Here is a 27851-nt window from a genome sequence, read left to right as displayed (position 1 = left end):
GTTAGAAGATGAGAGTGAACTGATAAGGGTGGGCCGGGGTGGTGGCCTACCTAGGGAAATTCATTACTACCAACGTTAGCCTCTTAAAACAGCTATATATAGCAGTGAAATGATTGGCAGGAAATCTAGACAATACATTATAAATTAGGTAGTTCCAGGTGAATGTAAATATCACTTAGGCTTCTCCCTTCCCTCCTTTTATGTATATTTATTACGAAAATAGATTATACGGCATATTTCAAGGGGAAATAAACAGCGAAAATTAGCGAACGAGTGCATGTGAGGTGTTGTCAGGTGATAATTAGCCAATTCCAGATGTATGGCACTCACACTTACCTTATTTCTTTCTTGTATATATTATTTGGTATAAGAATAGGGCATAGGGCTTATTTCAATGGATGAAATCAGTGAAAAATTCCAGGGAAGATTTACTTAGCGTAGCACGGCCGGGCAGGCGAGAGGATAGGGTAATGGAGGGGGGGTATGGAGGGGAGTCAAGAAGGGGGAGAAATGGCTGAATTGTCAACAATGGATGGGAGTCGAGATGAGATTAGGAGTGCTGACTAGTGTTGGACATTGGCAGTACTGATAGATGATACAAGCCCCCACTTGGAAGCCCGGGTGAATTCAAAATAACACAGAATCACAAAAGCGATGCCCCGCGGTATGATCCCTTGCTCCCAAGCGTCACGAAAGTGACACCCCGCGGTTAAGGGGTTAAAAAAATAAAAAATATAAAATAAAAAAATAAACTGCTATTGAGATTTGTTTATCCTGGAGACATATGATTCTAGATAAGTATGATCCCTCACTCAAAATAAACTCAAACCCAATGAACAAGAGTAGAGCCATCTGCCCATCATGGCAGGAGAAGTTCAAACTTGCATGTGGTCAAATGCTTTCCTTTTATTCATCATCATCATCACCACCATCATCATCATTATCCAGATCTCCTTTCACACCCAAGGGCATGGTGAGGAGCAGCAATGTCCAGACAGCCCAAGTTTGCCCAGTCCAATGGGCCATGCTTCCATTCACACAACATTCAAGCCCCTGGAATCCTGGCTCTATCGGATACGCCAAAAACATTCACCATATTCTGTAGCTTCACATAAACGTATCCGATACAGTCAATCCAGACACTGTCACGTTAAAAAGGGGTGCCAAATCCCTGATCATGCACTTCCTCTAACAACATTCATCCAGCCAGCTCGATCTCTTGTCAGTTCCCTAGCCTAACCAACTTCCATACCTTTCTTCCTCACACACTCATCCACCATATCACTCCACCTTCACCTTGGCCTACCTCGCCTCCTCCCTCCTTCAAATTCGTTCATATTTATCTTTTTCACCGCTCTATTGTTATTTATTCTCTCTACATGACCATACCATCTCAGTATACAGTAAAACCTCAATATGACGGACTTCAATAGACCGGAATTCACTTTTATCAGACTTGAGGAGCTACTGGACTAAATTCCTATATATCAGAAAAAGTCTGATAAAGCCAGAAGCAGTCCAGACTGCCTGAGCACTTCAGCTATGTTCACCTCAATAAGGTAAATAAGAGACATGTTTATCAGTGTACAGTACAGTATTATTATATATATTATACCATTTGATTAATGTAATGATGTTATAATAAAGTACAGTACTGCAATGTTAGTCAAAACAGATTAAAAACCGTTCATGCAATCCGGACAAATGTCTGATATATCGGAAAAAGTCCGGTTTACCAGGGGGAAGTCCGGATGTTGCTTTTATTGGAATTTCACATTTTTTGGAATGGTGTGGGCCCCACTTAGTTCGTTATAGTGAGGTCTTACTATAGTCTCTTTCATTCTGGTGTCAACAAACTTCCTCACATCTTTCACAAATCACATTATTTCATATCCTATTCACCCTCTGTACTCCACATACATTCCTCAGCAGTCCCATCTCCACTGCTCTAACTCTTGACTTTTCATTTTCATGTCACACCATAGTCTCACATCCACATGTCAAAGTTGGCACAAACACGCCTTCCCGTAACCCTCGCACAGCTACAACACTCAAGCCTGTTCCTTATCAAGGTCTTCGTAGCACCAGCTACTTTCCTTCCTTGTGTCACTCTACCTTCCACTTCTTTTGCACATTATCCCCTCTCTTCTATCCCTGTACCCAAGTACTTGAACTCTCTCATCAATTCCAGTCTCTCTCCATTCACTGTAACATCACATTTGGAGTCACCTCTCTCAATAACTATCACTTTACTCTTTTCTACATTTACTCATAAGGCACAATGCTCACAGACATCAGCAAAACTCTGCACTACTCAACCAAGTTCTTGTCTAGTATTTGCATGTAGTACTGCATCATCACCACACAACATCCATCCATCCATAATCCAATCCTGTCACCCAATGAGGAGCGTGGGAACCCAGGACTAGGCAAGTTGGTCCTGGCATTTAAGATGAGAGAGACCGGCCTCAATCATCTCTGAATGGCATTACGTGAGCAATAAACCCTAACCACCCCTTGGATACAAACCTTCACTGGCTCAATCCGACTGGAGCACCTTAATTACCCACTAAACCACCAGGCGCCATATTTTGGTTATATATTATCACCTACAGTAGTAAATGGTTTCCTGGTGTACAGGAAACCATTTGACTTGTGTCTCAGTGTAGAGTTACCCATAGGCATGCGGAAGAGGAAAGAATGAAGGAAAGAAAGACAGAAGAGGGAGTGTACAATCACCCACAGGAAGAAGAGTGAAGGAAAGAAAGACAGAAGAGGAAGGATGGAAGAGACAAAAGAGCAGACACCGAAAGCAGCACTACATCGAGTGAGTAGATGGTGCGCGCCCCCACCTACCACTAAAAACATACAGTATTTGAGATATTCCATCAAGTACCATTCATTACCAATGCCAATTCTCTCTCCATTACCCATAATTTTACTTCTCTCACCATCCTATCCATATATACTGTATATTAAACAACCATGGGGACATCACACAACCATTACTATTTGTTAGTTATCATTAATTCTAATGTTCTCCCTACCTCTGCTGGTTGTTTGGGGTTGCCAGATATATGAATGCTGGTGAAATGGAGTTTTACTGTGCACCTTATCAAAGATGAATAAAGCTGTCTGCCATTACCCAGAAAGATATAAAATGGATGTACCCATGCTAAAGGGGTTAATCTCCACTTAAATCTCCTGTGAGGTAGAACAACTCTGCTGACTACCATGTTAAGAGATGCAATCAGTCATGTACATCTCCATATACATATTCTGATGATTAATTTCAGTTTTTATTTTGTTTCCTTCCTCAACCTCCATCCTATGCAAACTCACACTTTCCCACAACATACTGTATCAAATCATCACCTTAATGACCTTTCATGTATCACTCTACACCTACACTCTTTCATCAAACTCTTATCACCATCCACATAACATTCATTCTACATAATTTAATAATACAATGCAATTCCCAAAATTCAAATTCCAGATTTCAAATATATATATAAATATATTTTTGAAAAAGTCAATTTAATGGGGGGGGGGGGGAAATACCACCAAAAAACTCCTGGTTTAGTTTTCAGAGTTACTGTTATGTGGAAAAGTGCCACAGTAGTCTACAGCAACCCAAGCAAGCACGAGCTGAACTCAACCACAAGATTGATTTCATAATTTTTTGTTCTGTGATTCTGTCACCATGGACATAAACCTGAACCATCAAATCTGTGATTGTGGGATAATAAAATCTGAACAGGGATACAGCGAATGATAAAAAGAAAGAATGCCAATTAGCTGGGTGTCTAAACTTCCATGTTTAACTGACGATAATGATAAAGTTCCAGTTTTCCAAAAGCCTCCTGATCCTTACCATTTTGGATTTGGGGAATTGCACTGAAATGTAGTTCCAGTATACAGCAGACGACAAAAAAATTAGTGCAATGGAAATGGGACTTTTTAAGAAATATATTATACTTCAAAGTTTCATTGTCACTGCTGTCATGCTGACTTTTCGGCCTCATGCCCATAAAGTTAAGTGGTTACAACATATCTTTATACAATCTTCTTGTATCCTTTGTGCTCAGTTATATTTTGCATTAAGGCCATCATAGTTTGTGCTACTCTGTTATCTACTTCCTCTACATACACTATTTGTTCTAGCACTGGAACATGGTACTTAACTCTTTGAATGGTACAATTACTCTCATCATCATCATCATCATCTGGACATCCTTACCATCCTAAGGCTGGATGAGGAGTAGCAACATCCAGACAGCCAAAGTTTCCCTAATTCAATGGGCCACACTTCCATTCACTCATCATTCAAGCCTGCAAAATTCTGGCTCCATCAGATAGCCCCTCCAAAAATTTCATCACGTTCTGTAGCTTTACATATACCTATCTGATAGGGCCAATCCGAATGCTGTCACATTAAAAAGGCGTGCCAAATCCCTGCTTATGTACTTCTCTGCACAAAATTCATCCAACATCTTAGTCTCTTGTCAGTACCTTAGCCTAACCAAATTCCATACCTCTCTTCCTCACACACTCATCCACCACCCCTCTGCCTTCTTCTTGGCCTACCTCACCTCTTTCCTCCTTCAAATTCACTCAGATATACCTTTTTCACCACTCTAGTGCCATCCATTCTCTCCACATGACTAAACCATCTCAGTACACTCTCTTCGATTCTGGTGTCAGAAGACTTCCTCACTCCACATCTTTCATGAATCACATAATTCCATATCCTATCCACTCTCTGTACTCCACATACATTCCTCAGCAGTCCCATACACACTGCTCTTACTCCTGACTTTTCATTTTTCATGCCACACCGTGATCTCATACCCGTATATTAAAATTGGCACAACACTCCTTCAAGTAAGCCTCATGCAGCTGCAACACTCAAGCCTCTGTTTCTTATCAAGGCCTTCATAGCACCAGCTACATTCCTTCCTTATGTCACTCTATCTTCCACTTCATCTGGTCTTTGCTTTTAAATTTCCATGTGTACCAATAATGGTGACATGATTTCTCTCAGATGGAGAATTCTGTCTGGCTTAGCCTGAAATAAAATATCCATGGCATCAACAGCACCAAAAGGGGTTAACCTTTTCAATATGGTGATACATATTTTTTACTTTACATTTGAAGCTAATGGCATCTGGCAATAGATAGACAGATAGATTCGCAGCTAACATATATTATTCAGCAAAGGAGAACCTCCTAGTAGTGATGCGATTAATGAAGGCTGCACTTAACCCCTCCAGTCCCAAAAGTATCCTCAAAGCTGAATGAAATTCTCCAAAGGTAGCGTGAATAAACCAAAAAATACATCACCAGACCAAATGTGTTAAATTCTTCTATTGCCACCAACCTGTTTCTCACTAACAGATCTGATACCAAGGGACATGACATCATGACTAACTGACTATCTATCGCCATCCACAGTCGAATGCCTTAATCCTGGCAGGAAAACCCATGAATAATGTTGGCCTGTGCTTTGCTATCTTACACCACTAATTCATATCCCTCTCCACCTCAACCTTGGCCTCCTCTCCTCCTCTCTCCCTCCACTTCATTCACAAACATTCTTGTAGTCAATCTAACTCACTAATGGGCCAAATCATCTTAGAATGGGTTAAATTCCTGTATTGCCACCTACCTGCTTCTCACTAACAGGACCAATGCCATAGGGACCTGACACCATGACAGCAAGCAGATACGATTGACAGGCCTCCAGTCCAGCAATCGTGAATGTGGTATTCTTTGTGGTGTTGGAATTTATACTATGCTTCACCTCGCTCACTGTCTTGCCCCACACCACTCGATACTTCCAGATCACCTGCAAAGGGATATTTACATTTAAGTCATTCATTCATTCATTTATCATCCAATCCTACATTGCCCCATGAGAAGCATAGGAGCCCAGGGCTAGGCAAGTTGGTCCCAACATTTAGGATGAGAGTGACCAGCCTCACTCATCCCTGAGTGGCAATATGTGAGCAATAAACCCAACCATCCCTTGGATATCAACCTTCACCGGCTCAATCCGATTGGAGTGATGGAATTACCCACTAAACCACCAGGTGCCAAAGTTTGGTTATATGGTTACCACCCAGCATAATAAATGATTTCCTGCTGTACAGGAAACCATTTGGCTTGTTACTCAGTGCAGAGTCACCCACAGGCAGAAGGAGAGGAAAGGATGAAGGAAAGATAGACACATGAGGGAGTGTAAAGTTACCCATAGGCAGAAGGACAGGGAAAGAATGAAGGAAAGAAAGACAGAAGAGGATGGAAGGAAAGAAGGATGGAGGAGAGGAAAGGGCAGACACCCAAGAGCAGTACTACATCAAGTGAGTGGATGGTAAGTGCCGCTATCTACCACTATATTAGATAACTGAAAATTTTATACAGATATTCATCACTTAAAACTGTATATTTGTTCTTAAAAACTGCCATGGTAAATTAAAATCACTTTAAGTGGGTGCTGTTTCTAGTAAGAAAGATTATCCTCTCTACTACTGGTAAATTATACTTGAAGCCTCAAATAACTATTGAAATGTATTTCATGTTGTGCCTTACTGCATCTGTGTCAACGAGATGACATGGATATAAGTAAGTATGGATGTATGTACCAGACATGCATGTACAATTATGTATGTATGCATATACACATGTATGTATATGTGTCTATATACAGCAATCACTCAATTATCCGACGTAACAGAGCCAGAGGCACGTCCAGAAAGTGGATCCGTCCGGATGTCAGACTTCTCCCATAGCCCCCCTTCATACTTAATCCAACTTTGAAAGCCACTGTAGAAGGCCACTAGAGTATGCAGTACAACACCTGTTCCTCTTGCTTAACACTATCTGGTCAAGCAGACCTATAAACCACAACCAAGCAATTACCCATCAACTAATGCTCTTCTCCCGGTGATGACTCATCATGACCGAAACCACTGTCTGACTCACTTCTTCTTCACTTCTGCAACATTCGGGGCCTTTCCTCTATCTTTCTGTTGAACACCATTTCTCCTCCTCAAAACCTCACCTTCTCTTCTTAACCGAGACTTAGCTGTCTGAGGCAACTGACAGCAAACCCTTTTCTGTATCCTCCTACTTTCCCTACACTCATTTCAAAGACAAAGGTGGCTGTTGTGTATATGTACGCAACGACCTATCTTGCTCTCGTGTTCCTGAACTTGATTCTTCTGAATTCTCTACTCTCTGGCTTCGGCTCTCCTGTCATTCTCTGACAAAATATATCTGCGTTGTTTACTTAACTCCCAATTCTACTATCAAAAATTCTTCGACTATCTTACTTCTACGATGGAACACATTCTATCCATTTCTCCTTTCTCTGAAATCTCCATTCTAGGAGATTTCAATGTTCACCACCACCTTTGGCTCTCCTCTCCTTTCACTGATCCACCTGGTGAACAAGCCTACATCTTTTCTATCCTTAATGACCTAGAGCAGCTTGTACAGCATCCTACCCGTATCCCTGACCGCCTTGGAGAGAGCTCCAACATACTTGACCTCTTCCTTACAACTAATCCTTCCGCTTACACTGTTAATCTTTTCTCTCCGTTGGGCTCCTCCGGTCATAACCTTATTACCTTAACCTGTCCTATCGCTCTGGTATGGCCTGTGGACCCTCCAAAGAAATGTCGTCTATGGCACTTTGGAGCTGCGGACTGGGAGGCACTCAGTCAGGTACCGGACTAATGTATGGCCCGGTCTGCACTATAGGTGCAGGAAATCTATAAATGAACGAACGAACCCTCAGTCAGTACTTCTTTGATTTTCCCTGGAATGATTATTGCTTCTATGGCCGGGAGCCAAATGAGTGTGCCTTGTGCATTACGGAGGTTATTCTCTCGGGCATGGAAGTATATATTCCTTTCTTATATCCTTTGACTAATGCAAGCCTTGGTTTAATCACGCTTGTTCTAATGCCATTCGCAACAAGGAGAGGGCCTATAAAAGGTACAGGAGCCAACCCACGCCTGAATCACATCTTTTTTATGTTTCTGCTCGGAATTGTGCTAAGTCTGTTCTTTGCTCTGCTAAAAATAATTTCATCCATACTAAACGCTCTCAACTCTCCAACTAGAATTCTTCCCGCTCCTTTTGGCACCTTGCCAAAAACTGTTCTAACAACTTTACCTCATCATCCTTCCCTCCTCTTTTCTACTCTGATGGCTCTGTAGCTATTTCTTTTACTAATAAAGCAGATCTCTTCGTTCAGACTTTCTCCTCCAATTCCACCTTAGATGATTCCGGTGCTGTTCCCCAATCACTTCCCCACTCTGACTTCCTCATGGCCGACATTAAAATTTCTTCAGCTGATGAATTTTCTGCCATCAATAGCCTCAATACTAACAAGGCATATGGGCCTGAAGGAGTCCCTCCTAGTGTCCTCATGAACTGTGCTTCTGTGCTTACACCCTGCCTAGGCAAACTCTTTTGCCTTTGCCCTTCAACTTGTACCTTTCCTTCTTGCTGGAAGTTTGCTCTCATTCAGCCAGTCCCAGAAAAGGGTGACGATTCCCAACCCTCTAACTATCGTCCAATTGTTTTAACATCCTGTGTCTCAAAAGTTTTCGAGTCTATTCTTAACGGAAAAATTTTAAAGCATCTTTCCTACCATAACCTTCTTTCTGAACGTCAGTATGGGTTTCATCAGGGACACTCCTCTGGCAATCTTCTCACCTACCTTTCAGACTCCTGGTTATCCTCCTTTCGGGACTTTGGTGAAAGCTTTGCCATTGCACTTGACATCTCAAAGGCTTTCGATCGAGTCTGGCATAAATCTTTAATTTCCAGACTGCCCTCTTACGGTTTCTATCCTTCTATCTGTGCCTTCATCTATAGCTTCCTTTCTGGTCGTTCTATAGCTGCTGTTGTAGACGGCCATCATTCTTCTCATAGCTACTGTTGTAGACGGCCATCATTCTTCTTCTAGATCTATCAACAGTGGTGTTCCTCAGAGCTCTGTCCTATCATCAACTCTCTTCCTTTTATTCATCAATGATCATCTAAGCTGTAAATCTAACCCTATCCACTCATACGCTGATGATTCCACCTTTCACCTTTCCATTCGGTTTCTGCAACGTCCATCTCAGCAGTTACTTCAACAAACAAGGGATGAGGCTATGGCACACCCAATGTCTGACTTGGCTTGTATCTCTGACTGGGGTAAAAATAACCTTGTTGTTTTTAATGCATCACAGACAGTTTTTACATCTATCAACCTGTCAAAATCTTCCACAGGAGTACCCACTAACGTTTAATAACATCCAGCTCAATCCTGCATCATCCTTGAACATGCTTAGGGTTTCATTCACTTGGGACTTATCTTGGAAAGATCATATTGCATCTCTTGTAAAATCTGCTTCCAAGAGATTAGGTGTGCTAAGCCAACTCCGTGCCTTCTTTACCCCTGCACAGTTGTTGACTATAAACACAGGTTTTACTCACCCGTGTAGAGTACAACTCTCATGTGTGAGGAGGCTTCCCACATACAGCTCTTCTCAACAAGATGGAGACAAAAGCTTTTCGTCTCACCAACTCTCCTCCTCTTACTAGCTCCCTTCAACCTCTGTATTTTCACCGCACTGTTGCATCTTTTTCTCTTTTCTATTGCTACTTCAATGGTCACTGCCTGTCTGAACTGTCTGCTTGCATCTCTCCTACGCTAAGGCAGGTGCATAGCACCCGTCTAGCAACAAACTCTCATCCCTTTTCTGTCCAGCTCTCTAATGCAAGAGTTAACTGTTACTCCAAGTCCTTCATCTATGCAACAGGTCAACTCTGGAACTGTCTCCCTCTGTCTGTATTTTCTACTGCCTATGATGTCCAGTCTTTCAAGCGCAGTGTGTCCTGGCATCTCAAAATGAACAGTTTTTGAATTTGGCTCTCTTACCTTTTTTTTTTTTTTTTTTTTTTCCCTTGGAGGGAACAATTTACAGGCTCCTGGCCTTTGGTTTCTTCTTCTTCTTCTTTATTTTTATTATAAAAAAAAAAAAAAAAAAAAAAAAAAAAAAAAAAAAAAAGTGGGGGGGGGGGTCTGGACCCTCCGAATACTAGAATTTTTCTCAGCTGACTAAAACTGTCTTGTTGTTGCCTCAGGAAAATACTGTCATCATCATCATCAGCATGAAGATTGCTTTTTACACCTATGGATGGGTTGAGACAGAGTTTGTTCATGCATTTGTCAGCTTATAAAGGCTCCAACATGCTTACAAGCATTGGCCTTGATTGTTTTATGACAACTCTCCATGCTGCTCACTAACTGCCTCTCTATTTTCAGTCTCTTCTCCTTGTAGTCACATTCTATGACCTAGTTCAAAGACTTTTCAGGCCTGACTTTCACAATTCTACCCTCAATGTTGCACCTCCCACCCTCTGCAACCATTTGCCATCGTCCAACCTCTCCACTATGCCCAAATCATCTCAATCTACCCCTAATCACAACACTAATACATTCATTTCCCAATTTTCCTCTCAACTCTTCATTCATAATCCTAACTCCCCCAGGCCTGTCATTCAAGGATGCACTACCATCCATCTGATCATCTTCAGCTCTGTACATCTGAGCCATGAATATCCTCCTCCTTCACTGCCCAAGTCTTACTGCTGTACAGTATTTACACACCTAACACTTAAAAAGAACCCTTTAGCATGTAGGGAAAGCCCTTTCAATGTCAGGACGGGCAACAATTCCCGGAATTTTTTCCATTTACTTCTTGCCCTTGCTACCAAGCTAAGGTTTAGAGGAAAAGAAAAGATGCAGTACAAGGAGAAATTGATGGGTGACAGGGTGAATTAAGGACTGAGTGAACCTTCTTTTGGCCCTTGCAGAGAGTGAAGGGGTTAATACAGTAAAGGCTATATGTTAGCTCTCCAATTCAAAATGTCAATCCTAAGCTGAACAGTCTTGTGGATATAACACACACACACACTGTAAATACATTATATATATATATATATATATATATATATATATATATATATATATATATAGATATAGATATATATATATAGGGTGGTGGAAAAGTAGATTGACATTATCATGTTTCATTATGAAAGTAAAAGTCTTATGTTATGTAAAACTCTTATGTGTCAAAGTGTGGCTGACAGACTCCAGGAATGTGTCAATGGTGAGGGTAGACACTTTGAACACTTATGAGACTAAAAGTGTGTCTTTTGTGTTGGAATAAATGGTAAATGTCAACCTACTTTTGCTCCACCCTGTGTACATACATATATATATATATATATATATATATATATATATATATATATATATATATATATATCACTAGATTCATGGGTTGAAGTGAGGGGGCATGACAATACCTTCTTCTGGCCTTTGTAGGGAGGTTCAGTCCAGGAAAGCTTGATGGTTGTTGCTTGGTCACTGGTAAGTTCTGCCTGAAGCCCTGCTACTGCCACCAAAGGTTGTCCTTTGGTTGTAGCAGGCACAGAGCTTGACGGGCCCAGCAGCTTCCCCTTGTATGCACGCACTTCCATCAAGTAATCAAGTCCAGGTGCCAGGCCATGTACTGTGTAAAGAATGTATGACACCTGTCATCTTACAGGTGCTGAAAAATGCTGAGAAATACAATTATGGGTTGGGTTAATAAAAGCTTCTAATTGAACCATGATGATACTTAAAATATGGCAAATGCTCTCATAGATTTCTCAGAATCTTGGGTAACATGTTAGATGGTTCCACATATGAGAGATAACTGAAATCCACTACAGTATACAGGAGCTAATGTGTCGCCTTCATCTCCAGCTTGACCCCCACTTCTCCCCTAAGACCAGTGAATGGCCAAACATGCTTACTGTTATGCTTTTTAAAGAATTATCCTACTATTCAGAAGTAGAATAGGCATAAATCTTCACACTGCTCAATCTCAGGCAACCTCCCTATTCAGTCTCTTATCCCTGAGGTCACACTCTAGGACCTCACCCAGTCTTTTTTTTGGTCTGCCTCTTCTTATCCAACCCTCACTGTTCACACCCTCTTATCTTCCACTCCCAGCTGTCTTCTTCCATCCTCTCAGCGTGGCTGAACCATCTCAATCTACCCCTCCACATTACAACACTAACACATTCAAGTTCCAACCTTCCACTCATCTCTTCATTCATTATCTTAATGCCCCCCCCCCCCTGTCTCTCATTCTAGGAAGCACTACACATCCATCTATGCATTATCATTTCTGTACATTTGAACCTGTGACTATCATTTTCCTTTACTGCCCTGGTCTCAAAATCATACAGGACAGTACTCCTGACACATGCTTCATACAATGACCCCTTGGTATGGAGAGAGAGCACTCTCAATGTCAAGAGAGGCAACGGCTTTCCGAACTTCCTCCAACCACTCCTTACCCTAGCCACAGAGCTAGCTCCAGTCCCACCAGAAGCACAGAAAGTGTCCTCCAAATAGTAAAACTCCTCTGCACACTGAAGAGACTCTCCTGCAAGAAAAATCCTTTCACACCTCTCAATCTCTACGTGTTCTCCCTGACACAACGTACACATGCAATCAGCAATATTTCGCAGCCACCTCGAATACTACTACATCTCTTATGCACCCACTTATCACAAACACTACATTAAAATGGAGTTACTTCCCAGACCATTGTGGTGTACCACACATGGTCACACTCCCTCTGCTTTGACAGTACTGCCACCAGCCCTAGTTTTCATCACTTTGTTTTATCTGTGTTTACTCTCAAACCCTTGTACCTAACTCCAAATCTCCACTTACTATATCTTTCCTCCACTTCCTTCTCATTCTCTGTCATCAAGTCATCTGCATACAACTTCTCCCATGGGAGTTCATTTCTGAAGTCATATGAGAGTTTCAAGCACCATGATAAACAATAATGGGCTCAAGACTGACCCCTGATGCATGTCACCATTCATGGAAAATTCATCACAAGAACCTTTGTTCACTCTCACCTGGGTGCTAGCATCCTGGTACATTACCATAGCCACTCCAACCATCAACTCTTCAATCCCAAACTTTCTCAATTTCCACTTCACCTCCTCTCTAGGCTTCTTCAAATCAACAAAAACAAAGTACAGCTCCTTTCCTAAACATTTTTCCCGAAACTGTTGGACAATGAATATTGCATCAGTGGTCTCTTTGCCTGGCATAAACTGAAACTGCATCTTGTCAGTATTCGCTCCTTCCCTTATCATACTATCCAGGACTCTCTCCATTATCTTCAATATCTGGTCCACAAGTTTCATGCCTCTATAAAATCCCCTTTCCAGGGAATCATTCTTTCCCTTATACACATTTACAATCACAGTTTTCAGTCAGTCATCTGGAACAAGACATTTATAAATAATTGAATTTATTATATCAGTAACTAAACCCACTCCTAAATCTTCTAAGGCCTGCAACATTTCAGCACTTAAACCAGAGACACCTGCCGCCTAACTGCATCCTGTCTATTGCACTGCCCACAGTAGCAGGATCAATTAAAGGCCAAGGGCCCAACACTGGATCCACCGATTCTAAATGTATCCTGCTGCAGTCAAACTCCTTATTTAGCAACTGCTTATAAAGCTCTCTCCACTAAGTACTGGAGGTGGGAGTAAACTCTTTAGACCCAATGGCATTGTTGATTAGGAGTCTTGTGCACTGGGGGTGATTGGTCCTGGCTTACATGTGAGGAACAGGATGGTAACGGCTGGTTGATGCAGTGGTGGGAGATGGCCTGTGATAAGCTGCTGGGGCCCCCTGCTGTCAGTATAGATCCTGCCTTGCTCTGAATGTACTGAATTCATTGTGGTCACACATGTTTAACATCATGTCCTACGCCCCATCAAGAAGTTGTAGAATGTTCACAAGTCTTTCTGTGACAGGAGGCCTTGTGACTCTACTTATGCAGATGCTGATGCTTCTTGGGTGTTAAGGGAGGCCTCTTCCTCTTCCTCCTCTGCTACCTTAAAAAAAAAAAAAAAAAAAAAAAAAAAAAAAAAAAAACTTCCCCTGGCACTGTGAGCACTACCTTGTCATTGTAGTCAAAGCATCGAGGGTCAGAGTTTGAGCCTCTGCTGAGTAAGCATAAGGCAGGATTTTTTTGCCACCCTTGCTAAATCATCTCGATGCTGATGTCCCTCTACACCTTACCAAAGTTTGTTACTACGTCCCTGAAGCTAAAAGATTTCTGGAAAAAAAAAAAAAAAAAAAAAAAATCTTCGCAGGTCTGCACTGGTTTCATCTGCCTTCTATTTCTTTCTTCCTGAATGCTGGTTAAGTCAACCTCAACTCCACTCCAATCCTCCCAATGACCACCCTCCTATCAGTGGTCTGGCGCATTAAATCAGTGGCGTTCCAACGACGTATGGGTATGTCACAACTTTTTTCGCACTCAATCCCGACAACATACCAGTACGTTCTGCAACTGCGAGGTCCGTTATTTGCACAATTTTCAAGTTTTGCAGGTGATTTTTGGTAAGCATATGTGAGAGACCTTCCTCTACCAGCTGCCAGGTGGCGACACTGTCTGACCCCACATGACCCCCGCACGCAACTGTCTCGGCAATTCACCTGTTAGCAGTGATCCAGTAAAGACATGACGTTCACTATAATAGTAAGGCCTGTAAATATGTGATAACAGTTATAGAAGGTGGAAAATGGTATAATGTTGTGGAAAAGTATAATGTAAGTTGAAAAATGGAATACAAGTTGAAACAACAGTCATGGTGGGTCAACTGTGCAAGAATTTGACGATTCTGATGTGTTCAGTGAGTGAAACAACGCTTATATCACCTATATTATTGTGTGAAAACCAATATATTCTTGTACTACATATAAGTTTGTACCAAATGAACAAATATCTACCTATTCTGAGTGGTTTGCAATAGTTACCCTTACCACAGAAAAGTGACAGCAGCAGCGTGTGCCCAGAGAAGACGGTGCCAGGTGTTTGGAGGGAGACCTGTGTAATGCACTTATATGCTCTGGAAGGCACTTATTTTGGTACTTTCCAATGTTTCTCATAAAAAGCAGAGGTCTGAACCCCCCCCCCCCCCCCCAAAAAAAAAAAAAAAAAAAAAAATGCCCGGATGGGGGGGGGGGGGGTCATTGGTGAGAAATCAACCAGGACAGGGCAGGTTAAAGAAAAGCCTCTTGGTCACTGAGATTCTTTCTTGACCTAAGGGGTTGAATATTGGTGGTGGTGTTGGCTGCTAAAAACACCACATCCCCCACAGGATGACGACCCACTAGGTATACCAGATACCCTTGACAGTTATCCAGAAGCACAACATTGAAAGCTAAGTTCTCTCTCTGGCAAAGGTCTTCTGCTGCTGGGACAAACAAGTTGTCAAACCAGTGCATTACCAGCTTGGCTGTGGTCCACCTTTTCAAGTTCTGATCTTACTTGATGCCCAATTGTTCCACTAGTGACAAGGGGCACATACATCACTGGATGACAACTGGTCAAAGTTTCCACTCAATGAGTGTATTTTCATAATGCAGATGGCAAGGCGTTCCTTGATGGCTTTGATGTCCATCACCTGCCTTCTTGTGGTGTTAGAAAGGTAAAGGCAGGCATTTCTAAAATAGCCAGAAAGGTGGCAGCAGCATCAATGTCAGCAGAGGAAGCTTCACCATGCAACTAACCATGGTGAAGCTGCTTGACAAACTGACCCACCTACCCCTCTGCTGGCTAAATTACTAAATTTATTCACACAACTGATGGTATCCACAAGGAGACTGGCACCACACTGCACACAAATACCAAGATTTTCTCTTACTCTACTGGCTAAATTTCCTTCACTTTCCCCCACGGCTGATGGGTATTCACAGAGAGACTGGCACCACACTGCACACAAACATATTTCACCAAGATTTTCTCACACTTTACTAACACACTCAATCACTGACTATCATACTGCTCATTCTATACCCTGTGGCCCCATCTAAAGAGCCAATCCAATTTTCCCAAATTCTTTCAAAAAATGCATATTACCTGTGTGTGTGTGCGTGTGTGTGTGTGTGTGTACAAAATAAACAGTAAGCCCAACACATGAGGCCTGCGATAGCCTTTGTTAAAGTTTTTGTTTTACTGTCAATGTTAAAATGCATTAATTTCTTGCTGCAGCATGCTGATTAGCTTTTAAATTTCCTAATGTTTTATGACTGTGTAATAGTAGTGTGACAAGAGTTTTAGGTATGAGGTCAGCGTGAGATATACTGCCAGTTAAGAATGATGGGGTGGGGGAGGAATGTGGGAGAGAGTTGGGAGCTGGGGTTGAGGCAGGTGGACCTTGTTTTGTACCCCCCTCCCCTCTTCCCTGGGTATACAGGGGGTAGGATGGTGGCACCCCTGAGCAGAAATTAGTGCTTGTGAGTATACTGTACCAATTTTACATTGCATTTTATGCTTAAATAATAATGTATAATATTTTAATCAAGGATAATATTGTAAGAAAGTTTTCAGGATGGAGGATCGAGACAGATGGCTTAGGGTGGTGACATATCCAGCTCAATGCTGAAGGGATAGCCGACTGGGGGTACTGACGCAATATTTGGCAGTTCTGCAATATCTGGCAGGGGGTCTGACTGAATTAAACTAGAAAATTGTGACATTGCTGTAACTAGTAAATACCAGCAGAGAGGAAAATCAGAAGTGCTGTGATATCAAAACGTTGTATGAGTCCTTCAATCCAAGGACATCGTTTCTACAGCAGTTTTCTGGCATTAGCATGAATAAACTATGGGAAATCCTTGGGTTGAGGGGGTTAATGATTCCCTACTGGCTGAAGGGGATAATGATTCCAGGTATGAAAACAAATACTGTACCTTCAATTTTGGGGTCTGTAGTATTGACAGTGACCTTGCCCATGAGGTACTCATTTTCAGGGCGATCATGTGAGACACTGTAGCCATCTACTCCCAACGCTGCATCCCAGGACAGAGTGGCGGAGGTAGATGATGTGGCCACAACCTGCACATTCAGGTTTGTGTCCACTGTAGCCAGCTGGAATCTAACCTTTTCACTTGGGCCACTGGTGAATACTTCATTGGATGCTGTCACCTGCAGTAGGTCAATTGAATACGTAACTAGGAACTACATTATAGGTTACCACTTCAATATTGCATCCTTGTTGTTTAGGGGTTAATAAACTCTTATGTCAACCACAGTCTTCTTTGAACTAAATACGGTTCTGTACATTTGGCAAATGTAGCTGATCAACTGACCTATGACTGCAGTCTAGCTCTGCCTTGTACAATGTAAATACTTCCACTTCAGCTGCACCACTTACCTAGTATACATAGTTTTAAGGCAAGTGTATTTACCAAACAATTTGAAAATTGCCATGATTTATATACTCAATACAGTATGTTAACTCTTGTGAACTATGCAGTACCTTAATATTCCAAACAAATTATGGTATGAGTACAATATATCAAACCTAGTTATGTAAACTATGAAGACTACTGAACAATGGATTTAAAAAATTTTTGGTTATACTGACTCACACTTTCATTTAAGTAATTCATTACATACTACTACAGTACTATACTACTACTACTACTCACCCAAAATGTGACATTGCCAGTGATGGACTGTGATCTAATCATAAGCTGGTTGATATCTGATGGCAAGTTCACCTCAGTTGCAGGAGTTGGTGGAGTCATAAATCTGGAATATCATCATCATCATACTAAATATAAATCTGACACTCAATAGTTATAATAATCCTAACCATAAATCTATACGCATCATTATCATCCACCCTAAGATGGGGGGATGGAAGAATAACCAAAGTCTACCTAAATGAATGCACTACATTTTCATGCACTCACCACTTGAGACCATGGAATCCTGATTCCAACTCACATCCATATTCATGGATTTCATACCAAGTAGCTAAACTCCATCCTATGACTAACTTCACTTGGAAAGAAATGGGGTACCAAACCCTCATCATATATTCCATCTATCCATCATCCAGTTCCATGTTGCCCCATGAGAAGCATATGAGCCCAGGGCCAGGCAAGTTGGTCCTGACATTTAAGATCAGAGTGACCAGCCTCACTCATCCTATGTGAGCAATAAACCCCAACTGCCCCTTGGAGATAAACCTACAAAGGCTCAATCTGATTGGAGCACCTTAATTACCCACTAAACCATCAGGTGCCATAATTTGGTTATTCATCATCCACTCACTTATTATAATGCTGCTCTCAGATGTCTGCCCTTTCCTCTCCTCCTTCTTTCCTTCCATCCTCTTCTGTCTTTCTTTCCTTCATTCTTTCCTCATCCTTCTGCCTACAGGTGACTTTACACTCCCTCTTCTGTCTTTCTTTCCTTCATTTTTTCTGCTTCATTTTGCCTGTGGGTGACTCTATACTGAGTGACAAGCCAAATGGTTTCCTGTACACCAGGAAACCATTTGCTATGCTGGGTGGTAACCATACAACCAAATTTTGGCACTTTGGGGTTTAGTGGGTAATTAAGGCGCTCCAATCAGATACAGCCGGTGCAGGTTTATATCCAAGGGACGGTTGGGGTTTATTGCTCACGTAACGCCACTCAGGGATGAGTGAGGCTGGTCACTCTCATCTTAAATGTCAGGACCAACTTGCCTAGCCCAAGGCTCCTACATTCCTCAAGGGATAACATTGGACTGAATGATGGATGGATAGTCTATCTATCTATTGCCAGACGCCTCAATCCCGTTTGGGGTGACCACAAACAATTCGCCTCCAAGTCGCCCTGTCCCCCGCCATTTCACTGCCCTGCTCCCAACTCACACTCCCCTCTCCCATATACCTCTCCACCCCATCCCTCCATCTCATCCTCGGCCTCCCCCTCCCTCTTCCCCCCTCCACCTCACTCAAATACACTCTCTTCGTCAGTATTTCACCCTCCATCCTCTCCACATGGCCAAACCACCTCAGTGTGTTCCTCATAACGCTTCCTACCACATCCACATCAACACCACAACGCTCCTTTATATCCTCATTCGTCAGCCTGTCTCTCCATGTGACTCCACAGGCTCCTCTTAAATAACTCATTTCCACTGCTCTCACTCTTGACTTGTGTCCTTCCAACAATGTCCAAGCTTCACTTCCGTATGTTAGAGTTGGTATCACAATACTGTCATGTAGTAACTTTTTCACTTCCATGCTCACTTCCCTGTTTCTTACCACTGCTTTCAAAGAACCAGCAACCATTCTTCCCTGCTGTACCCTTTCAAGCACTTCACCCTCCAAACCTCCATCCTTACTCATCACACTACCCAAGTACTTAAACGTACTCACATTTTCCAATTCCTCACCATCCAACCTCGCTGTACATTCACAAACTTCACCTCTCTCAAAGACCATCACTTTACTCTTCCCTACATTCACCTTTAGATTCCGTTTCTTAGACACTCTCCCAAACTCATCCACCAAGCCTTGCAGCTCCCCTTCGTCTTCACTCAACAACACAGTATCATCTGCAAACAACAGTACAGGGAGTTTCCAAACACTATCCTCTCTCACCAGGGCCACTCCAACATGGATGGATAGATGGATGGCAAAATGTTGCAAAAAAAAAAAAAACGATGATGATGATGAGGTAAGCCAGACTCCCCCCCCACCAAAGAAAGAAGGAACCTGAGGCCAGGGGTCCACAAATCGTTCCTCAAAAAAAAAAAAAAAAAAAAAAAAAAAAAAAAAAAGAGAGAGAGAGAGAGAGCCAAATTTAAGATCTGTTCAATTCGAAATGCCTGGACACACTGCATTTGAAAGACTGGAGATCATAGGAAGTAAGAAATACACACAGAGGGAGACAGTTCCAAAGTTGACCTGTTGCATAAACGAAGGACTGGGAGTAATGGTTAAGACCGTATGTTAATGTTTGATCTGTTGTGTTGGTATGGCAAAATGTTGACAAAAACAATGATAATGATGTACACAGGACTTACACGTGATAGTGCCGTATCTGTCCATTGGGCTGGTGTGGTGCTTGCCAGGTCACATACACCTTGTCCAGTATCTGCTCCACCTTCACATTCTCAGGGGGGTCTGGAACTGTTAAAAAGAGTTCAGTACTCTTGAAAAAAATTCTGGAGCTTATTAGAGTTTGGAAATGTTAATAAGGGGTTTGGCACTGTTAAAAATAGTTTGGTACTGTTAAAAATGGTTTAGTAATGTTAAAATGGGTTTGGAACTTTTAAAAAGGTAGGTGGGGCGCTCACCATCCACTCACTCGATGTAGTGCTGCTGTCGGGTGTCTGCCCTTTCCTCTCCTACATCCTTCTTTCCTTCCATCCTCTTCTGTCTTCCTTTCCTTCATTCTTTCCTTGTCCTTCTGCGTACGACTAACTTTACACTCCCTCTTCTGTCTTTCTTTCCTTCATTCTTTCCTCTTCCTTCTGCCTGTGGGTAACTCTACACTAAGTGACAAGCCAAATGGTTTCCTGTACACCAGGAAACCATTTACTATGCTGGATGGTAACCATGTAACCAGATTTTGGCGCCTGATGATTTAGTGGGCAATTATTGAGCTGCAATCGGATTGAGCCAGTGAAGGTTTATATCCAAGGAGTGGTTGGGGTTGATTGCTCATGCACTCAGGGATGAGTGAGACTGGTCGCTCTCATCTTAAATGTCAGGACCAACTGCCTAGCCCCGGACTCCTACGCTCCTCATGGGGCAATGTAGGATTGGATGATGGATGGATGGATGAAACTATTAACAGGGCATTATTCAAAAAGTTTTAGAAGTCTTAATAAAAGTTAAGAACTGTTCAAAAGAGCTTAGAACAGTTAAAAAGGGGTCTGGAACTGTTACAAAAAGAAGAGTTTGATATTTCTAAAAAGGCTCCAAAAATATTAAGAAGAGTGTGGAACTGTTACTGTTTATGTACTGCTAAAAAGGCTTCATAACTGTTAATAAGGGTCTGAAAATTAAAAGAGGTTCAGAACTATTAATAAGGGTTTGAAACTGTTGCTGTTAATGTACTGCTAAAAAGGGTTCATAACTGTTAATAAAGGTCTGAAAATTAAAAGGGGTTCAGAACTATTAATAAGGGTTTGAAATTGTCATAATGGATTAAGAACTATTAGAAATGGAAAAACATAAATCACTTAACCCCTCAAATCTGCTAAAATATTTTTTAAGACATACTGTTTTCATTTGTTCTTCCTACCATCAGATAATTCTTATCTATGGAAGGAATTGTGGCTGTGAATGGGTTAATTCTGACTACATCTAACCCCTCTTGTTCAAAAGCATCTCCTATGCTAAATAAAGCCATCTGGACATGACATGGAAAAAATAAGTCATTGGAAAGAAGGGGTTAAATTGGATGATGTGCTCTGCTGGTTTATTCATACTACAAGTATTTCCAGATTATTTTATTCAACTTACGAAAGGCCTCCTTTAACAAAAAGGTTCATGAGGGTTATAGCTAACCCCTTCTGTTGAAAGGCTAACCTAAATTGAATAAAGCTTTCTGAAGATAGTATGAATAAAACAAATCTGACAGTTCAAAAGGGTTTAGCACTTCATTTTGACTAAAGGTTATTTATTTTAACTAGATGGAGAGTTGTATCCTGTAGCAACTTAAGCCCATATATTAATGGCAGAATAAGACAATAATATGGCTCAACATCCTTCTCACAGCATCTTTACATGACCAACACCATATTGCAGAACTGTACTAATATCTTTTTATAAATAATATTCAGGAAGCAGAGACAGCATTCTTACACCTAGTTATAGTGAATGAAGTGTAGATCATATTATATGATACCGCATGTCCTCAATTTGGTACTTGTCTCCTTTCAGCCCATACCTGATCATCTAACTATGGGGGTGGTCTCTTGCCAGAGATCACCTGTACAAACACCTTTTCTTCTGCAACACATCCATCATATTGTATTGTTTATAAAGGCTCCAACATGCTTGCATGTGTCAGCCTTTGTCACCTAATGGCTCTCCATGCCGCACAACTTCTGGCAGCCTCCCTATTCAATCCCTTGTCCCTGAGATCGCATTCTATGACCTCATCTCAGGTCTTTTTCGGTCTGTCTCTTGCAACCCGCTCCTCACCCTCTGCACTCAACTGTCATCCTACATTCTCTCAGCATGTCCAAACTATCTCAATCCACCCCTCCCCATCACAACACCAATACATTCAAGTCCCATCCTTCCTCTCGAATCTGCAATCATAAACCTAGCACCCCCAAGATCTTATATTCAAGGACACATTACACATCCATCTAATCACTCATTTCTGTACATTTGTGCCTCGAATATCCTCTTCCTATACTGCCCACATCTCACTACCATACAGTATTACACTCCTAATCCCTCAACATGGAGATAAAACCTTCTCAATATCAGGGGAGGCAACACCTCCCTGAACTTTCTCCAACCACTTTTTACTCTAACCACAGAGTTAGCTCCAGCCCCCACACAGTTACAATTACAATATTGTGACATTACAGGTACAGTAACCTCTCAAATAACACGAGGGTTAGATTCTTGGGGAGGTTGCGTTAATTAAAAACACGTTTTTTTAAACATAATTTTCCCATAAGAAACAATGGTAATATTGGGGGTTACGTTCCTGGACTCTGGGAAGTCTACCCACTTGGGGAGTTATGATACTCTAAACTTAAAAGCAACAATATTAATTTGAAGGAAAATCCACGTAAAAAAAAAAAAACTATATCTGGGGAGAAATAAACAACATTTGAGCCCTAGTTGGGCTGAAGTGTTGCTTACTTCTCCCCAAATACATACTGCTTTCGTTTTTTACGTGGATTCTCTTTCAATTCTGCTTCATTCACGGCATTGTGAAAGTTCCTCAACATTATTAAAGCATTAGTAGGTCTTAAAAACACTACAGTAAAAGCAACATTTTCATTACAGTAAGTAGGTCACAAACAATAACAACACAGCCTCACTTCATCTATGCATCACTTGTCGTCTGCTGCTGTCCCTCCTTACCCCTCTACCCCACCTCCCGCCGCTCCCCACCCTAAATTTGTTGTCCCTCCTCGCTCTGCTGTCCTTCCTCTTCCTCTTCCTCTGACTCCCGTGCTACTGGTGATGAAGATAACTCCCTTAAGTTTTCTGTCTTTGTCATAAAGAACTGCTCTATCTTGGTCTGAGTGGTTTTCTTCTTTCTGTTCTGCAGCATCAAGTTGTAACAATTTTTAGATTTACCATCACTTTCCTGGCCAAATTTTGTCCGAAAATGAGCCAAATTGCTCAGAATGGAGCCAAACTTCATTTTCGAATAGTATAGTTCAAATGAAACCAGTTTAAGCAACAGACAAATAAAAAATTGTATTTATGCATAAACTGCCACACACGGTCTATCAGCTCGGGACTGTCCAAGGCGCGTGCAGCTAATTTGAAACCATCATATACGTGGAAAGTCGCGTTAAATCGAGAAACCCTTGTTAGTTAAACATACCTCCTTAAATATTTGCTCGTGTTAAAACGAAAACGCGTTTTTTAAACTTGTGTTAGTTGAGAGGTAACTGTACTCATATACTGTACAGTCACTCCAAGAAGTGATGACAAAGTGTCAGACTGCTTTGGATGCTCTGTGCTGCCATACTCTCAATCAAATTTCAGTGAAGATAAAGGAAAAATTCTGTACCTTCATAACATCATCGAATAAAATCCATGATATTTCACACTGTGAATTATATAATATGAATTATATGAGGCAACGATATATTAGATGTTAACATTGTAAGATAGGTTTTCCAAACCTGAATGTGGAATGTATTTCTGTACTTCACACATAGTATACACCCCTGTCTTCTGTGTTTCTAAAGTATTTGCCTCAGTTGGTCTAGTTAGAAAGTTGAATGAGGAAAATCAGTTGAATTTCAAATGCTGTGGTCGTAATATAGGAACATTAACCCCTTAACCGCGGGGCGTCACTTTCGTGATGCTTGGGAGCAAGGGATCATACCGAGGGGCGACACTTTTGTGATTCTCTGTTATTTTGAATTCGCCCGGGCTTTCAAGTGGTGGCTTGTATCATCTATCGGTACTGCTAATGTCCAACACTAGTCAGCACTCCTAATCTCATCTGTACTCCCATCCATTGTTGACAATTTAGCCATTTCTCGCCGTTCTTGACTCCCCTCCCTACCTCCCCTCCATTACCCTATCCTCTCGCCTGGCCGGCCGTGCTATGCTAAGTAAATCTTCCTTGGAATTTTTCACTGATTTCATCCATTGAAATAAGCCCAATGCCCTATTCTTATACCAATAATATATACAAGAAAGAAATAAGGTAAGTGAGAGTGCCATACACCTAGAATTGGCTAATTATCATCTGACAACACCTCACATGCACTCGTTAGCTAATTTTCGCTGTTTATTTCCCCTTGAAATATGCCGTATAATCTATTTTCGTAATAAAAATATATATAAGAAAGGAAGGGAGAAGCCTAAGTGATATTTACATTCACCTGGAACTACCTAATTATTGCAGGCCACCATACTGTATTCTATGCTAAGTAAATCTTCCCTGGAATTTTCCACTGATTTTATCCATTGAAATAAGCCCTATGCCCTATTCTTATACCAAATAATATATACAAAAAAGAAATAAGGTACGTGATAGTGCCATACACCTGGAATTGGCTAATTATCACCTGACAACACCTCACGTGCACTTGTTCGCTAATTTTCGATGTTTATTTCCCCTTGAAATATGCCGTATAATCTATTTTCGTAATAAATATACATATAAGGAGGGAAGGGAGAAGCCTTAGTGACATTTACATTCACCTGGAACTACCTAATTTATTATGTATGGTCTTGGTTTCCTGCCAATCATATCATTGCTATATATTAGCAGGTCTCACAGGGCTGAAGTTGGTAGTATTGCACTCACCCTAGCCAGGCAGCAGGAGGCCACTACTATCAGTTCACTGTCGTCTTTGAAGGTGGGAGTATGTCTGATTAGCTCCTGCTAACTTCCGCTGTTTTCTAGCCCCATGCAATGGGCCCTGTGACCTTTACCCCCTACTAAACCTCGTGTGGAAAGAGGTAAAGGACTGACAATTGATAGAGAGTGACTACAATCTTTTTACTGAGTAAAACAGTGCAAGTGGAATTGTAAATAATGTGTAAACAGCAAGTGAAAGCAATGAATGTTAATATAAGTGAACAGTGGAAAATAGTTTTATAAGTGACAGTGCATAACACTGTAAATAATATAGAAATGTAAATAATGTAAATAAAATAGAGAACGTAAATAAAAATGTAAATGAGTAGTATTATAAGAATACGAGTATATATACTAGGAGTAATGAAAGTGAAAGTTTCACTCAAGCATGTATGAATACTATGAGTTATGAGAGTGAAGGTGAAAGTGACATTCACTCCCAATGCTAGTATACAGGAAGAGAAAGTGAATGCTACTTATTTTACTGAAAGAAATTGAATCCCTACAGTGACAATAAAATACTATTACTGAAGGAAACTTATGGATAAAGACTGTAGATATATATAAGTGTTATATAGTAATAGAAATATAAAGTGTGATGGGCTGGAGCTAGCTCTGTGGCTAGGGTGAGAAGTGGTTGGAAGAAGTTCAGGGAGCTGTTGCCTCTCCTGACACTGAGAGGACTTTGTATGCAGCATGTGTTAGGAGTGTGACGCTGTACGGTAGTGAGACCTGGGCAGTAAAGGAAGAGCATATTCACAGGCTCAAACATAGAGAAATGACAATGATTAGGTGGATGTGCAGTGCATCCCTGCATGCAAGGCCTGGGGGGGCTGGGTTTACAATGGAAGAGTTGAGGGGTAGGATGGGACTGGAGTGTATTGGTGTTGTGATGAGAAAAGGTAGATTGAGGTGGTTTGGACATATGGAGAGGAAGGGGGATGATAATTAGATGCAAAAGATGAGAAGTGTTAATGCTGGGGGTGGGGTTGCGAGGGGTAGACTGAGAAAGACATGGGATGAGGTCATTAGGTGTGACCTCAGGGTTAAGGGACTCAACAGGGAGACTGCCATAGATCGTGCAGCATGGAGAGCCACCATTAGGTGACCAAGGCAAACACATGCAAGCATGTTGGAGCCTTCAGAAACGAAATGAAACAAAACGATGGGCATAATACCAAAGCTCCTCAGCTGGGAGACCCCATCTTCTTTCACCCGTCAGAACTGTATACATACACTGGATTACATGAGTTGGAAAACCATTACCAAACACTATACGTCATCAAAAACAGCTAGGAGATGTTCCTAATTCTAAAACATTGCAATGTAATGAAGGTGAGGAATTCCATGGCGAGAGAGAGAGAAGGGGGGGGGGGAGGAGCAATGCAACATGACAAAGAGCCACAGAAGCATGCGAAGGCCAGCCAGGTGGTGGAGGGAAACCCATCATAAGTTCACAATGTTGCCATGTTTTACATTATACAGCACTAAGGTAGGATTACTGATTTCCATACCATGCTATTACAATAATGTTTTGGATAAGACTTAGAGTGCAATGTAGGTTCATTTGTACATTGGCACCATAGTGGCAGAGAAATACAATGGACAGTGAGAGAACATCCACCTACCTGCTGCCAGCCAATGAAAATCTGCATCAGAATTCTCCCCCCACCTGCCTCAGCCAATCAAAACTCTTCTACTCCCAACCACTGCATCTCCCTTCCCTACCCACCACCAACACCCTGTGAGCTGTGAGGCCCACCAACTATCAACCCTCCCTCCCTCAACACTCCACCACTTTCATATTACAGTACAGTACAACCCAGTTCTTTTTGTGTATTTTTTTATATTCTTTTTTTGTGATTATGGCTGGATGTTTGATGACAACAACTGTCTCATGCAGGATAATTATGTATTTTTTGCTAGAAGAGAGGGTCTTTCATGCCAGAAAACGTTGAAGATTTTTTGCTTACTGCTGGATACCATTTAAAATCTGCCACTGGCTACATTGGATAATGTCGTATGCTGGATAATGCTGTGCCTGATAATTGGGAGTTTACAGTAATTTTAAGTACAGTAGTACCATTTAAGTATTTTTTAATGTTGTATCTAACCCGTTACTACAGACTAAATTGATATGCATAAATATTTTGACATTTCATGATTGCTTTCTAATCCGTTTTTACAAATAATATTTCAAATTATACATGTACTGTATATGGAAGAGTATGTACAGTATCACTGACCAAAAACTTCTGGAAACTGACAGTACTTCTTTGGGCAACTGTACAATATAAACTTCATCACTACATGTGGCAGCAACTAAACCTTGTAATCATCCACTAATATACAATTTAATACAATGAGAGAGAGAGAGAGAGAGAGAGAGATGCAATTACATAATCACACTGAAGGGCTTATCCCACTCACCTCCTGGCTGTGTCGTGAAAACTTGGGACCGAATTGGTGGATAGATTACCGAGCCATTCTTCTCACGGATATAAACCTTCAGCACATATGATGTGAATGGCTGCAGACTGCTAAATTCATATGACTGAAATATAAAAACACAGGAGTTTACTTTACTCTCTGTTCCATCACCTCAAATATCAGGACTCAACAGTCTAGCCCCAGGCCCAGCCCCTATACATCTGTTACACGGGGCCATTTGGGACTGGACGATGATGTTGACAATAAATGTTTTTGTGTAAATACTTATAGTTCTCAAAATCAGATTCAAACTAACATTAACATGCAAAGCAAGAAGTCAGTTGCTTATCATGTGGCATTTTTAAGAAAATAAGTATTCTCACAAGGTACAGTCATCTATCATTACATATCCATGGTGGTAGGTGCTGGCAACTAACATCC

The 27851-nt window shown here is 41.4% G+C and overlaps 1 protein-coding gene across 1 annotated transcript in view; it reads right to left on the bottom strand.

The window, feature by feature from the left end:
- The window catches only part of LOC145411196 (sortilin-related receptor-like), a 218758-nt gene that overhangs the window by 35107 nt on the left and 155800 nt on the right, over positions 1–27851 (bottom strand). The window contains exons 27-32 of the mRNA XM_080281257.1: positions 27411–27534; positions 19978–20083; positions 17600–17702; positions 16859–17093; positions 11380–11585; positions 5672–5851 (exon numbers count right to left, since the gene is read on the bottom strand). Of these exons, the coding sequence (XP_080137383.1) occupies positions 5672–5851; positions 11380–11585; positions 16859–17093; positions 17600–17702; positions 19978–20083; positions 27411–27534 (954 nt within the window). The remainder of the gene's footprint in view (positions 1–5671; positions 5852–11379; positions 11586–16858; positions 17094–17599; positions 17703–19977; positions 20084–27410; positions 27535–27851) is intronic.

This window comes from Coenobita brevimanus, chromosome 88, assembly GCF_032717465.1.
Source record: "Coenobita brevimanus isolate Jiangsu-jjx chromosome 88, ASM3271746v2, whole genome shotgun sequence".
Taxonomy (NCBI): Eukaryota; Metazoa; Arthropoda; class Malacostraca; order Decapoda; family Coenobitidae; genus Coenobita; species Coenobita brevimanus.
Note: the sequence above shows the minus strand (reverse complement) of the source record. Positions and strands in the feature narration are given on the sequence as shown.